The sequence below is a fragment of the Halichoerus grypus genome, chromosome 10 (assembly GCF_964656455.1).
Source record: "Halichoerus grypus chromosome 10, mHalGry1.hap1.1, whole genome shotgun sequence".
Classification (NCBI taxonomy): domain Eukaryota; kingdom Metazoa; phylum Chordata; class Mammalia; order Carnivora; family Phocidae; genus Halichoerus; species Halichoerus grypus.
Genome location: NC_135721.1, coordinates 38,520,576 through 38,534,134, shown reverse-complemented (window position 1 = coordinate 38,534,134; position 13,559 = coordinate 38,520,576). Strand labels below are relative to the sequence as shown.

At 49.3% G+C, this 13,559-nt stretch overlaps 1 protein-coding gene across 1 annotated transcript in view; it reads right to left on the bottom strand.

Moving 5' to 3' along the window:
* The window catches only part of POLR1A (RNA polymerase I subunit A), a 72,721-nt gene that overhangs the window by 18,476 nt on the left and 40,686 nt on the right, over positions 1-13,559 (bottom strand). The window contains exons 15-21 of the mRNA XM_036076181.2: positions 10,647-10,796; positions 8,864-9,047; positions 6,729-6,811; positions 6,454-6,612; positions 4,803-4,901; positions 3,758-3,910; positions 2,340-2,422 (exon numbers count right to left, since the gene is read on the bottom strand). Of these exons, the coding sequence (XP_035932074.2) occupies positions 2,340-2,422; positions 3,758-3,910; positions 4,803-4,901; positions 6,454-6,612; positions 6,729-6,811; positions 8,864-9,047; positions 10,647-10,796 (911 nt within the window). The remainder of the gene's footprint in view (positions 1-2,339; positions 2,423-3,757; positions 3,911-4,802; positions 4,902-6,453; positions 6,613-6,728; positions 6,812-8,863; positions 9,048-10,646; positions 10,797-13,559) is intronic.

Genomic DNA, 13,559 nt, shown 5'->3' with positions numbered 1-13,559 from the left:
AGGGGGACCACTGCTGTGCAGGCAGCCGAGCGAGGCTCCCATGCCCCAGGCTCTGAGCTACAGCAGCTCTGGAACAGGGGCTGCACTTCCTCCTGGTTCCTTGGGAGGAGGAGGCTGCAGCCGTGTGACTGAGAGCCCCGCCGCCACTCCTGGGCCCTGGGTCTCGTGTCCAGCCCCCGCAGCTGGGGCTGCTGCCTGCCTTTCACTGTCCCGCATCAACCAGCTCCCCAAGGACAGAATCTTTAGGTCCACAAGGCAGGTAAGGCAGGAGGGCTGTCCACCCACCCAGTGCTTCCCCACGTGGTTAGTCCAGAGATTTGCCAGGGAAACGAAGGGGACATTGGGAACTAAATGCTGATGTGCTAACCCTAACCTGGTGCCCTCTTCCAGTGTTCCCAGTGGTCAGCTGTCTCCCTCAACCTCTCTCCCTGCTACCCGGCGCTGGCTCCTTAGCCTACCTCTGGCCATTCTGCCTCAGTCTCTTCCTGCCACCTTAACAGGAGGTTTTCTAGTTGCCACTGCTCCCCCAGGCTCCAAGGTTAGCACACCTCAGTGTTAGTCACCACCGTCTTCTTGGCCCCCAGCCCAGGGTCTGGCAAAGTCGGTGCTGAAACTGCCGGAGTGCTGGCTGTGCCCTCTGCTCTGCCCCTTGCCCACGGAGCTTCGGCTCTCAGCACCGGCTATGGCCCTGCAAGGCTGCACGTCCAGGCCTCTCCTGGCCAGCAGGCCTTGTCAGGAGGTGCACTGCATATGGCTACTTGAATATCCTGCTGCTGACACCTCCCACCACCCACGTCTTCTCTCTCCTCTCTGTCCACCGTGCCCCTGTGCTGCCACTCAGGCCTGTGAGCTCAGCCAGGTCTATCTGCCGCCTCCCTGCCTCGTCTTCCTGCATTTCAGCCAGTGGCTCTGTCTTCGCCCCAGCTGCTTCTTCCTTTCCATCACCACCCTTGGGGGGGCAGGCTTCTGACGTCTGGCTGGAACTCCACCACAGCCGGGCTGGCCCCCTCCAATCCAACCTGCCCTGAAGCCCTGTACGTGACCTCTCCACCCCAACCCCCCACTGGCAGGTGGATCCTGCGGAGGCTTGTGCCCTTTGCCCCAGTGGCTGCCACTCTTCCAAGCAGGATCCCATACCTCCTCCTCCTTCCTGCACTGCATTTAATTGGTCTCAGGGACTCCCACCCCACACAGGGATCCCCCAACGCCAGACTTATTTGGTCATTTGTTTTTTAGCTTTTTCTACATTACACATGTATTGTTGAGTGGTTTAAGAAATGGGAGGTGGGATGGTAACCCCTGCTCATGGAAGGAAATGGCCATGTGATCCATGCTCCTGAGAGGGGAACTCACCGAGCTGTACCGGCTCCCCACCAACCAGCCACCTAGGCTTGTCCACCCCAAACCTGCCCTTCCCTTTCCTAGCCCAACCCTGTGGGCTGCAGCCTTGGGAGTCAGGGGGGAGGGGACCAAAGCACGGGATGCAGCTTTGGGGACTCTGGAACACAGAAGCAGGAGAGAGGACAGGGCTGGAGCAGACAGGGAAACCTTTGAGGGCAGGATAGAGCAGCTCTCCCTCCCTGTGCAGTAGTCACCCGAGTTCCCAGAGAACGGGACTTCACGCCACGCCCGAGAGGCATGGGGATTTCTTGTTGCCATCTCCTCATTTCCTACCACCACTTCTCCCAGCACAGGTTCTCTGGGTTCATGAAGAATGCTGGCCCAAACTCCCCAAGGTGAGCTTCCCCACACTGCACTCCAGAAGAGGGGAGGCTGGGGCATAGGGACCTGCCATCCTGTCCTGCCGGGCACTGTGGAGTTAGGCCTTGTTCAGTTTTAATTGTAATTCCCCCCCACCTGCCCCAACGGGCTAGTGAGAGTGGCTACTTATTCCCTTTCCTCCCAGGGAGGATAGAAAACAAGCAGGTGTGGGCCGGGACACCCCGATGTGACACCTGCATCTGGAGAGACAGTAACACTAATTACACTCACAGGCAGGGCCCCTGGGCCTGGAACCCTCTCTGCACTGTCCCAGATGCTGAGCTCTCCTAGGGCAGAGGACGAGCTCCTCACTGCTCAAGGCCTTTCCCCGGATCCATAACTTCCCCTGGGGAAGCGAGGGGGGTGGGAATGATGCACCTGCAGAACACAGGAGCCCTCTGCATAAACCTCCGAGCTCACGCTCTACCAATCAGTTAGAAGGGGAAGAATATTCACTATTTTCTGTCTCCGGCCGCCCATGGCAGTTTTTAAAAAGTTTTTTCATCCAAAGGCACTGTAAGTGAACTGTCAATGACAATGTAAAAGATGACGGGGGTGACAGAGCAGGTGCTTTTTACCTTTGGAGATAGCCGGAGCGGCTGGTTTTCACAGCAGTGTCCACTAGACCCTCTCGCCCGGCCATGCAGTGAAAGAAGAACTCCTGTGGGAGAGGTGGGGCCAGGCCCCAGAGATGCCAGTGAGGATGGGGCGCTTCCGGAAGCAGCCGTGTCTGAGCTCCTGCGGCCCCCGGCTCTGACGGGGCCCGTTGGCCCGGGGACTTCGCCCTCCCCCGTGGCTGCCTGTCCTCCCTTGCCCGAGAGCACAGGGGCAAGCGGAGCCTGTGTACAGGAGCCAGGGGCTCTCCCGGCACTCGGGCATTCCACCCCATGCCCCACACCCCACTTTCCAAATGGAAACGGCACCGGGGCCTCATCACTCCTCCATTCAGCCCATATCCCTGAATTCTGCCCCCCACAGCGTCACCGGGGGCACAGTGCTTTCCAAACGTTTTCACTCACCCACCGTAAAGAATACACTTGCAGTAGTCCTCAGCAAATGTATATGCACACGTGCACATAGACAGAAAACTCAAACGAGAACTTTATGAAACTATCCCATCCCTTACTTGGTAATAAAACATCAAAGAAATGCCAGTCACTATCTATTACAGTGCTCTTATGATTCACTAGGGGTCACAACCAGAGTTCAGAAAGTTCTGGTCTAGATCCTCTCTCCTCCATCCTTTGCCAGAGGCCATGGGTGATCACTGGAGAGCCCGTGTGGGACTGACGAGGTGCCCTCGAAGCAGTCGGTGGCCTTGAAACCAAGGGCCGGTCCTGTTCACAACCTGGTCTTAGTTGTGTGATCTTGCAGAGAGATGCACTAACCAAGGAACAGAAAGTACTAACATCCAAAATTCCATTTCTGACAAATATGAGGAGAAAATCTTTTTCTTAGGGGAGAAGTCTGCTGTTGACCAAGGAAGAACTAGACATTTGGCACAATCGCTTCTCGGCCTTTTGGCTAAGATCAAGTGTAGACATTTGGCACAGCTACTCGATTTCCCCACTGTGAAGGAGGAGCCATGGGAGGTGCTCTTGGTGGGGGTTCGTGAAACCAATCTCTGTGACGTTCCTTTTGGCAACGGAGAGCACCCTGGTGAAGGGCATCCCCTTCTCTAGCTGCCTTCAAAGTAGCTGAGAAATGGTTTCGAGAGGGACAGGGCAAGAAAAGGTGGAGCTGGGATTGGTCTTACTCATCTTTTCATTTCTCAGCAAACACTGAGCACTACATGCCAGGCCTTGTGAGAGCTTGGGCATTACAATGGTGAACACAACAGGGTCCTCAGGGGTCATAGGGTCTTGTGAGTAAGCAACAAATGACTTGACATTTATTACTCAATAGTCCTTGCTCAAAGTTGTTGGTAAAGGTCACGGGCCTCCTACCATTGAGCCTGGCAATGAGAAGAGACACGAAGAAAACCCAAAATACATACAGGAGGCTTGATGCCAGTGAGGAATCTGCCAGTGACGAAACCGCCGGCCCTGGGGGTGAACTCATAAGGCTCAAAGCAGGGCAATGACTTGCCAGATGCCATCAAGGGGGGTCTCCGACCTTCCAATTCGATTTGGCCCAGCAGGCATGAGATCTGGAAGAAAGGAAGCCCAAAGCAAACTCAAGATCCACACGTGTGTTAAAGCTCTGTCCTGGCAGAGGAGGGAAGTCCTGCTCTGGAAGAAAAGCTGCGTGAAAACTGGTTTTTGAAGGCCGACCTACATTTTCAAATGAACCAGAGGAGCTCATGATTCAAGAAAAGAACTGTGTTTTCCTTTTGTTGACTGATCAAGATTTGACATGTCTGGGGTCAGCTGTAAATGGGCTATGTTGGTAAAAGAAGCCGTGTTTCAGAATCATCACGTTCTACTTGGAAGGGACCGAAGGGCCCTAATGGAGAAACTGAGGCCTGCAAGAAAAAGGAATTTATTGTGATCCTTAAATTCTAAGGCCAAAAGAGAATAAAAGCACCTAATATTCATGGGGGTGAGGGGACAGCCATGTGTCTGGATTTCACTTCAGTCAAGGGGGCTTCCTGATTGTGGTGTTCAGCCTTTTAAGCCCATTCCTGTATTGCTCTACACTCACCACGGTCCTCAGGACTTTAAGAAGAAATATTAACATCTGTGAACACGCTGCAATAGCACAGCAACCATCTGAGGACGTAATGGGCCTCAAATCAGGGATAAGAAACCTCTAGGATGATGCTGATAATAGAACGATAAATATAAAAAGCAGACCATGACAGGATCTCAGGTAAGACCGGTGACACACACGCACACGTTCATATCTGTGTTTGTTGCTAATGTTGATGTGTTAACAGTGGTTACCTCCTGTACTGATTTCTATATGCTTTTATGTTTTGTAGTACTTGCCACAGTTTATATGGAATGTAGATCCTTTCAAAATCAGAAAGAAATCTGAAAATTGCCTCCTGCCATCACCCCACCCTTCTGGCAAACCAGCCAGCCCGCCTTTGCTCCCACCTGCATGGTGTTCACAGTTGAACCTTTGGCTCCAGACTGCACCATCATCTGCAAGTTGTTTTCTGGGAACTGTCTGTGCAGGCCAAATGGCATGCATGCCTGCAGATTAAATAAACACAGCAAGTCAGTGACTTCACTCCCTTTTGAAATCCCAAGGTAATCCCAAATCACAAGATAAACCCAGGATGCGGAAGCAATAAACTCAGACTATTTATCCAGAGATAAGTGCCAAATCCCACTCGAGGTAAGAAGTCTCATTTGGCAACGATCCTTTTGCTAGAACCCCTAGAGAGAAGTCTAACAAATGATGGCCCCACAAGCTGCACTCTTCTGACACCCTCTGCCAAGAAGCCTGAGGCTCTTGTCACTGGCAAATGGGAACAAAAAGGGAGAACCAGAGGGGCCAGCATATCCAGTCTGTGATCCCATAAAGGAGCATGTTAAAAAGAAAATCTGAGGTGTACCCCTATGAATCTGCCCAGCAGACATGGCCTCGGTTCCTGCACCCCTGGCAGTGAGGACCAGTGTCCGTGTCACACTCACATTTACCAACGTGCTGCCCAAGCACCACGTGGGAGCCTGGCCTTGGCTCCAAGGCCAGCAGACGTGAGCAAAGCCCTCTAGGTGGAGCCTGAGGAGACCCTGGCTCCCAGTCTATTTAAGCCTCTGCCTAGGGATGCAGAGACCCAGACCAACACAGGAGAGGTGTGTGTGTGGGGGGGTGGGGGGTGGGAAGAGAGGAGCTGGAGGGATAAGAAGCAATCCTGAGATGCTTCTCAGACAACGCCCCAGCGTTCTCAGTCAAGCCTGGAAGCTGAGCCTCCCAGTTCTCTGAGAGGTGCTGGGAAGGCTCCTCTGAAGAAAATCTCTCAAGGACAACGAGAGGTCTGCGGTCTTGGCAGTCTAAGGGAAGCCGAGAGCCAGTGAAGAGGACACCAGGCCAACGCTGACTCTTGCTGAGCACTGGCCTTGCCTCCCCCTCTCCTCTTCCCCAGTTCTGGGGCAAGAAGGTGCAGAGCCCAGGCTGTGGTCTTGGCCTGTCCAGGGACTTCCCTCTCCTTTCACAGTTGCACGAGAACCGGCTTAGTGGAAAAGTAGCCAGGGACTCTGGAGAACTTCCAGAGTGCTCCCACCGTGCCAAGCTCCTTAATCCTCTCAGCAACCCTGTGAGGTAGGTGCTCCTCATATCCCTACCTCCAGGAGAGTAAACCAAAGCACAGACTGATTACATCACTTGCCCAAAGTCACACAGCAAGTGCATGGCCGAGGCAGGATCTGAACCCACACCTTCACCCCGGCTCCGCTGTACAGCATGCAGCTGTGGTGGTTTTGGTCCTTCACTTTGCTCCCTCACTCAACAGTGGCCCCAGAGGAACCCTTCACTCCCCTTCGACGCAGTCGCCCCCAAACACAAACATTTAAAAAAGAAAAAGGAGTGCAAGGCATTCCCTCTCAGCATTAACTGGGCAAGAGAACAAAGCCCTTGGCTCTTCAAAAGGATGAATTCTACACGTCCCACCTCACATCTCACCTACTTAGCTGTCGAACAGCCAAATTGCTCCACAGGGCCCCAAGTGAGAAGCAAAATGTAATTTTTTAAAAAACCAGCATTCAAAATGGTGGTGATAAGTGCACACACTGCTGGACTAACCTTGTTAATCTCATTGCTGTAATGGTTCACTTCCTCCTTGAACTTCAGATCAATCATGTTAAAATCCCTCTGGTCTTTGCCCAGATGGGCATCCTGCCATTTGCCTCGGACCTCATCACATGAAGCGGCTTCTGGCAGGTTTAACGCAGCCCTGACAGCCTAGGAGGAGAAAAGGCACACGTCGGAGGCAGGAGCCATGGGAGGAGGGTGTGGGTTTTGTCCCGTGGGAGACCCGACCCTCTGCCGCAGGCTGTAGCCTCCCAGGCCCTCCTCACCCGCGGCCCGCAGTGCGCGGACTCTTCGATGACCCTGTGTCTCTTCACATCTGCCTTCGGCTTAACCAGAATGTCTTCCACCCCTGTGAAGTGAGACAGACAAGCGTGGGTGGGACCGGGCCTGACCTGTCCCTGTAACCTCACTAGTAAGAGACTGCCACCATCTCTGAAGTGCTTCTCACAGGCCGAGCATCCTAATCCCCATTTTACACATGGTCAAATGAAGGCTCAAGCTTGATCTACCTGCCATATGTTACGTGGGTAGCAAGTAAATCCAGGGCCAAGTCACAAACCTATGCTCTTAGCCAGCAGCTCTATGAACACACACTGGATGAATGGGCTAGGGGTGAAGACGAGGTTCCTGATGAAAAACGGGGAAGGAAGAGAGGGAGGGAAAGAACAGCCTGGTTTTGATTCCCAGAAGGCACACGTCACAGGGCCCCCGCTCTCTAGCTGTGAGTATGGGTGCGCAGGCACACACCTGAGTCTGGGTGACATTAACTATTTCCTGTCCATATGTGTGAGTGCTACTGGACTCTAGAAGTCCCTCAGCCAAGATCTGCATGGGAAGAAAAATCAAGAGCTGCACTGTTTAGAAGCTGAGCTAAAATATCTGGAATTCCCAATGCCACATCCTGGAGGCTTGAGGGGCCCTAAAGAACAGGTACGAGCAGGAGGGGAAAGAGACAGTCCCTCTGTGAAGAAGCCATCATCACAAAAGCGGGTGCTTCCATGGGGTCAGCTCCAGGCCTCCTTGCTGTCCCTTCACTGACCCCTGGCTGTAAAGGCTGGAGCAAAGGCGACTTCTCTAGCCCGCCCTTTCCCCAGAGCTGTGTCCAGCTTGGTCCTGCTCCCTTTCTCAGTCTTGTGGTCTCTGGAAGGCCTTTGCCCTCGCGGGCTGATTGCTCTTTGTACCATGGGCTAAGCAGAGCTGCAGGCATGGCTTGGTTTGTTGGGTGTGGTCCTCATCATGATCCGGGTGTGGCATCTTCCTCTACTTTTCATAAACTGTTCAAGGGCCCTCTTCACAATAAAGTGAAAACCAGGAAATAGCCTAAATGTTTAATTACAGGAACTGGTTAAATAAACTGTGGTACAGTACACAACTAGAATAATCTGTAGCCCCAGACCTGAGGATGTAGGCTTCTCTTAGGACATTTACAAAAGAACATTTGTAAATACATTCCATAATGGGGAGGAAAAGATTACCAAACCATGTAGGGTAGGATCTCACTTTTTTCTGTATGTGTTTATATTGGCGGGTCTAGAAAGACACACATCAAATCAATATTAATGGTCATCTCTGATGACCGAATGCTGGGTGACTTTCAACTACTATCGTGTCTGTGCTTATTTTTACTTTTCCACAATTCACATATATCCTGTAACTACACAGGCCCCACTGCAGGCAGGTGAACAAGCCCCAGCTGAAGCAGGCCCAGGGGCCCCACGGTGGGATTGCCACCATGTCTGCACACGAGAAAGTCTGCAAAGCAAGGTCCTAGGAGTACTAAGAACTAGACAATTCCAACACTTGTTGTGGCTCATGCTCAACATGCAGCAGGTCACTTGCTCCTCACCAGAACACTGCAGAAGGGCTCAGAAAGTAACAGCACACTTGCTGTCTTTCTCAAGGCCAACTTGCTAGAATGGTGTGTGCTCATTTCCAGGGAGGAAAAAAGGCAGTTCCTCTTCCTCTGTTAGGATCACCCCGAAGGTCTGCCCCAACATGCTGATGCCCCTGCTGTATGGGGAGGTGTGGGCAGTTCTGACAATAGGGAAGGCCTACTTGTGGAGGGCAGAGTGCCCAGGGCATTCTGGAAGCACATTTATAGGAGAGAATGGAGGTGGGTTCGAGTGTGAAAAATCAGTCTCAGGGACAGAAAACCATACAGGCTAGGGTGGAGAATGGAATGGGGACTGAGGAGCGTGACAAAATGCTGGCTGTGGCGGAGGGGTGGCAAGCACAGAGAAGGACCAGGTCTGTGACGTGTTGTTGGCAGCCAAGAGAGGACATAGGTATAGAAGGAGCCTGTCCATCGCCCCAGAAGCTGCTAGTAGAGTCAGGGAGACATCCCAATGGGCGTGCTGGCCAGGAGAGAGGGGGGCCCCGGGACCACTCGTCTAGTACTCACCCAAGGTGAAACCTCTGTAGAGCTGAAGGTAGGCGGTGAAGAGGCGGGCCAGGCAGGTGAGAACCTTGCCGCTGGTCTCCCCGCCATAGATCTCATAGCAGCAGTGGACCAGGCCATAGGCGGAGCTCCCGTAGTGCGCCTTGTCCAGCACCCCACAGAGCAGCTCCCCTTCTCTGATGATCACCTGTGGAGGAGACAGCCACCAATGCTGGAATGGAGGTGACACCTCCTGTGTGAGCCACCCCCTCCTTTCTCTGTGTTTTATTAACCTTATTGTGTATGTCCCTCCACGGTAACCTGCTTCAAGTCCTGGATGGAAAGAAAGATGCAGGGAGTGACAAATCACTAAATTCTACTCCTGAAACTAATATTACACTATACTGAATAGAATTATAAACACTTGAAATAAAAAACAACAAAAAAATAAAGATGTAGGGTATAAATGGAATATACTTTTATCTAAATAAAGGAAATGAGGACATAGACCAATATTTTTTTTTTTTTTTAAGATTTTATTTATTTATTTGACACAGAGAGAGAGAGACAGCGAGAGAGGAAACACAAGCAGAGGGAGTGGGAGAGGGAGAAGCAGGCTTCCCGCTGAGCAGGAGCCCGATGCGGGGTTCGATCCCAGGACCCTGGGATCACGACCTGAGCCGAAGGCAGACGCTTAACGACTGAGCCACCCAGGCGCCCTAGACCAATATTTTTTAATTATTTTTTTCTAGGGACTATACCCCCACACACACCCACACGTGCACGAACATTTCGCTGTTTACATGTCCCCCTGCACCACAACCCCACCCATACTGACTTGAGGTCAACTACCCTTTTCAAGGACCTTGTGACTAGAAATGAGAGCATCTAGAGTATAAACTCCATAACCACGACGTTGGCCTAGGTGCTCCCTCCCTTGGACTCTAGAAGTAAGAACAACATAACCTTTTTAACATCTTTTAAAGAATTTTTTTTTTAAATTTATTCATTTAAGACAGAGATACAGAGTGAGAGAGAGAGCCCGAGCAGTGGGGAGAGGCAGAGGAAGAGGGAGAAGCAGACTCCCCGCTGAGCAGGGAGCCCGATGTGGGGCTTGATCCCAGGACCTGGAGATCATGACCTGAGCCGAAGGCAGACACTTAACCATCTGAGCCAGCCAGGCGCCCCAACCTTTCTAACATCTTTTAAGGCATTTGTACTTTCCAAAGTTGGGTTAAAGCATCAGAAGCTAATTAAAGGAAGGACTGCTAGCCACATAATGTAGCACACATTAAGCATATGATCTCTAAAGGGAAAGAAAAGTGGCAACTTCAGTTCTAAATGGAATGTCTGCTAGACCCTGTGACAAAGCACTTATGAGTTGGGGACTCAAGGCCTTGGAAGTCTTTAGTGTGGGGCCACCATCTTGCTCGCTTGCAGGAGTGCTCTGCCCCGAGGCCTGGTTCCTGAGGCATGGAGCCGGAAGGTGTGGAACCTCACAGCAGATCTGTGAGCTTGAGCCACTCAGGGGTCTCAAGGGAAAACACAGGTTCCGAATTTCCAAGTTTTGCAGAATTGAGTCCAGAGGCCTTCTGCTCCACAAGTGGGTTGTGAGGTTTATATGGAGGGTCAAATGCTAAGTGATCAACTCTGACCCTTTCTAAAACTAAAGGGACACCACCTTGAGCATGACACCCTCTATTTTGAACCATGACACCTGATTCTTCCTTTCTCTGTCTCTGTTTTAAATTGATTTGTCTAAACCTGGGACTAGATGTCTCCAACCCGCACAGCTAGGCAGCCATACCTGGGACTCGCACATGGAGTCAGGGTTAAAGCCAGGAACAGGCCGAGGGGACTCCTGCACCCAGGCTTTGCCGTTGATCTTCGCCTTTCCCGATAAGCTCAGTGGTATGTGGTCCTCTGGGATTATGTTTATGAGCAGTGTTGACACAACCTGGAAAGAAAAAAAAGATAATGCTGATTGTGGGGAGAAAAGCTGAGGAGTTCCCTTTTAGGACCTCCTGTCCCTGTTCATCCTGAAAAGCCAGAAAACTCCACTCTGATGATCTGTGGGTGGAATAAGAAAAACAGACATTTCTACCTCTGTGAGACAAGTTGATCTCAGTTTTTTTTCACTTACATGGCTTAGGAGGGGGCTTAGGAACAGAAACAAACATATACCATTAAGAACTTCACTGCCCGCAAACAATGAATCATGGAACACTACATCAAAAACTAATGATGTAATGTATGGTGATTAACATAACATAATAAAAGAAAAAAAGAAAAAGAAAAAAAAAAAAAGAACTTCACTGGCATTCTTATGCCCTAAAATAATTTTTTTCTTTTTGAGAGAGCGAGTGAGCGAGAGCGCACATAAGCGGTAGGGAGGGGCAGAGGGAGAGAGAGAAGCAGACCCCCCGCTAAGCAGGAAGCCCCACTCAGGGCTCAAACCCAGGACCCTGTGATCATGACCTGAGCTGAAGGCAGATGCTTAACCGACTGAGCCACCCAGGCACACCTCCTAAAATAATTCTTAAAGTGAACAATCTTCTAGACCTGAAGATTAAGTCCTTGAATAGAGCAAAGGAAGGAGAAGAAAAAAGTAAACTGCTGGGGGGTCACAGCAGAGAAAGATCTGAGTATGTAGTAAAAAAGTAAAAGCAACGACAGTGGGGTTGAGAGCTGGTGGGGGTCACAATGCTGCCCTCTGCCAGAGGTCAGCCCCAACATGGTGTCTGTGCCAGCACTGAGGCAAAGGTTGAAGAACACTCTTCAGAGGCATCCTTCTCTCATCTTCAGGCCACATCAAAATAGACAATTATTACACACAGTCAGCAACATCCTCCCAAATAGCTTTGACTGTCTGGTGGGTGCCAAAGAAGGAAAGGCTACAGAGACTAAGAACTGAGGGGACACCTGGGTGGCTCAGTCGGTTAAGCGGCAGCCTTCAGCTCAGGTCATGATCCCAGAGTCCTGGGATCGAGTCCCACATCGGGCTCCCTGCTCGGCGGGGAGCCTGCTTCTCCCTCTGCCCCTCCCCCTGCTTGTGTTCCCTCTCTTGCTGTGTCTCTCTCTGTCAAATAAATAAATAAAATCTTTAAAAAAAAAAAAAAGAATTGACAACCCATAGAATGGGAGAAAATATTTGCAAAATATCTACGTATTACAGATCTAATAGCTAGGATATATAAAGAACTCCTAGAGCTCAACAATAAAAAGACAACAGCCCAATTACCAAATGGACAAAGGGCCTGAATAAATACTCCCCCAAAGAAGATAGTACAAATGGCTAGTAAGCAAATGAAAAAATGCTCACTATCATTAGTCATTAGGTAAATACAAATCAAAATCACAACGAGATACCACTTCACACCCACTAAGATGAAAGAAAGAAAGAAAGAAAGAAAGGAAGGCATTGGTATGAATGTGGAGCAACTAGAATGCCCATGCATTGCTGGTAGGAATATAAAATGGTATAGCTGTTTTGGAAAACAGTTTGGTAGTTCCTCAAAAAAAGTTAAAAATAGCATTACCATATGACCCAGCAATTCCACTCTTAGCCAAGAGAACTGAAATACATATTCACACAAAAACTGGTACATGAATATACATGGCAGCTTTATTTATAATAATCACAGAAGGGAACAACCTAAATTATCCATTTATCAATTGACAAACAAAATGAGTATTTCTATACAGTGGAATATCATCCAGCCATAAAAAGGAATGAAGTACTGTTCATGCTACAACATGAGTGGATTTTGAAAGTATTATATTAAGTAAAAGAAGCAAGTCACAAAAGGCTACATGTTGTATGATATCATGTACATGAAATGTCCAAAATAGGCAAATCCATAGAGACAGAAAGTGATTGCCTGGGAATGAGGGAGGGAGGAATTGGGACTGATGATAAGAGGTACAGTGTTTCTTTTAGGGATGATGGAAATGTGCTGGAATTGGCTATGGTGATTGTTGTGCATCACAGCAGACATACTAAAAATCACTGAATTATACCCTTTTAAAAATCATAAATTTTATGTTAAATATGAATCATATCTCAGTAAGAAAAACATAGGAGTCAGACAAGAGGATTTTAAGCCTCTTCCTGCAATAACATTCTAGAAATGTTTAATTTACTTTCTGGTCATAAACTATTACGCTAGGGAGAAAAGACCATCTGCAACGTTCTCTTAAACTGTGAAGGGTAGTATCTATGAGATACTGTGAAGCAGTATCTAGGAGAATTATAAATGAATTTTTTTATACTAAGACTCTACTGAACTTTAAAAATGTTTTAAAAGTTAAAAGGATTTCTTAAAAAAAAAGTTTTGCAATGTATATACCCTTTGACTCAGCAATCACACTGCTAGGAACTCCTCTCAAATACAAACCACAAGAAGTGCACGAATATAATAAACATGAGTGGGTACTCACTACAGCACTAGGTAAAATAGTAAAAACCAGTTTACAATGTAAAAGTCTGCCAAAAGAAAGCCAGTTAAATCATCTATGGTATATCCACATCATTGGATACAACACAGAATGGGTTAAAGAATGACGTGGATCTACGTGTTCGGATACAGAATGAGCCCTACAATATGTCATTAAGTTAACTAAATACATCACAAAGCAATTTTTTTTTAAAGATTTTATTTATTTATTTGACAGAGAGAGAGACACAGCGAGAGAGGCAACGCAAGCAGGGGGAGTGGGA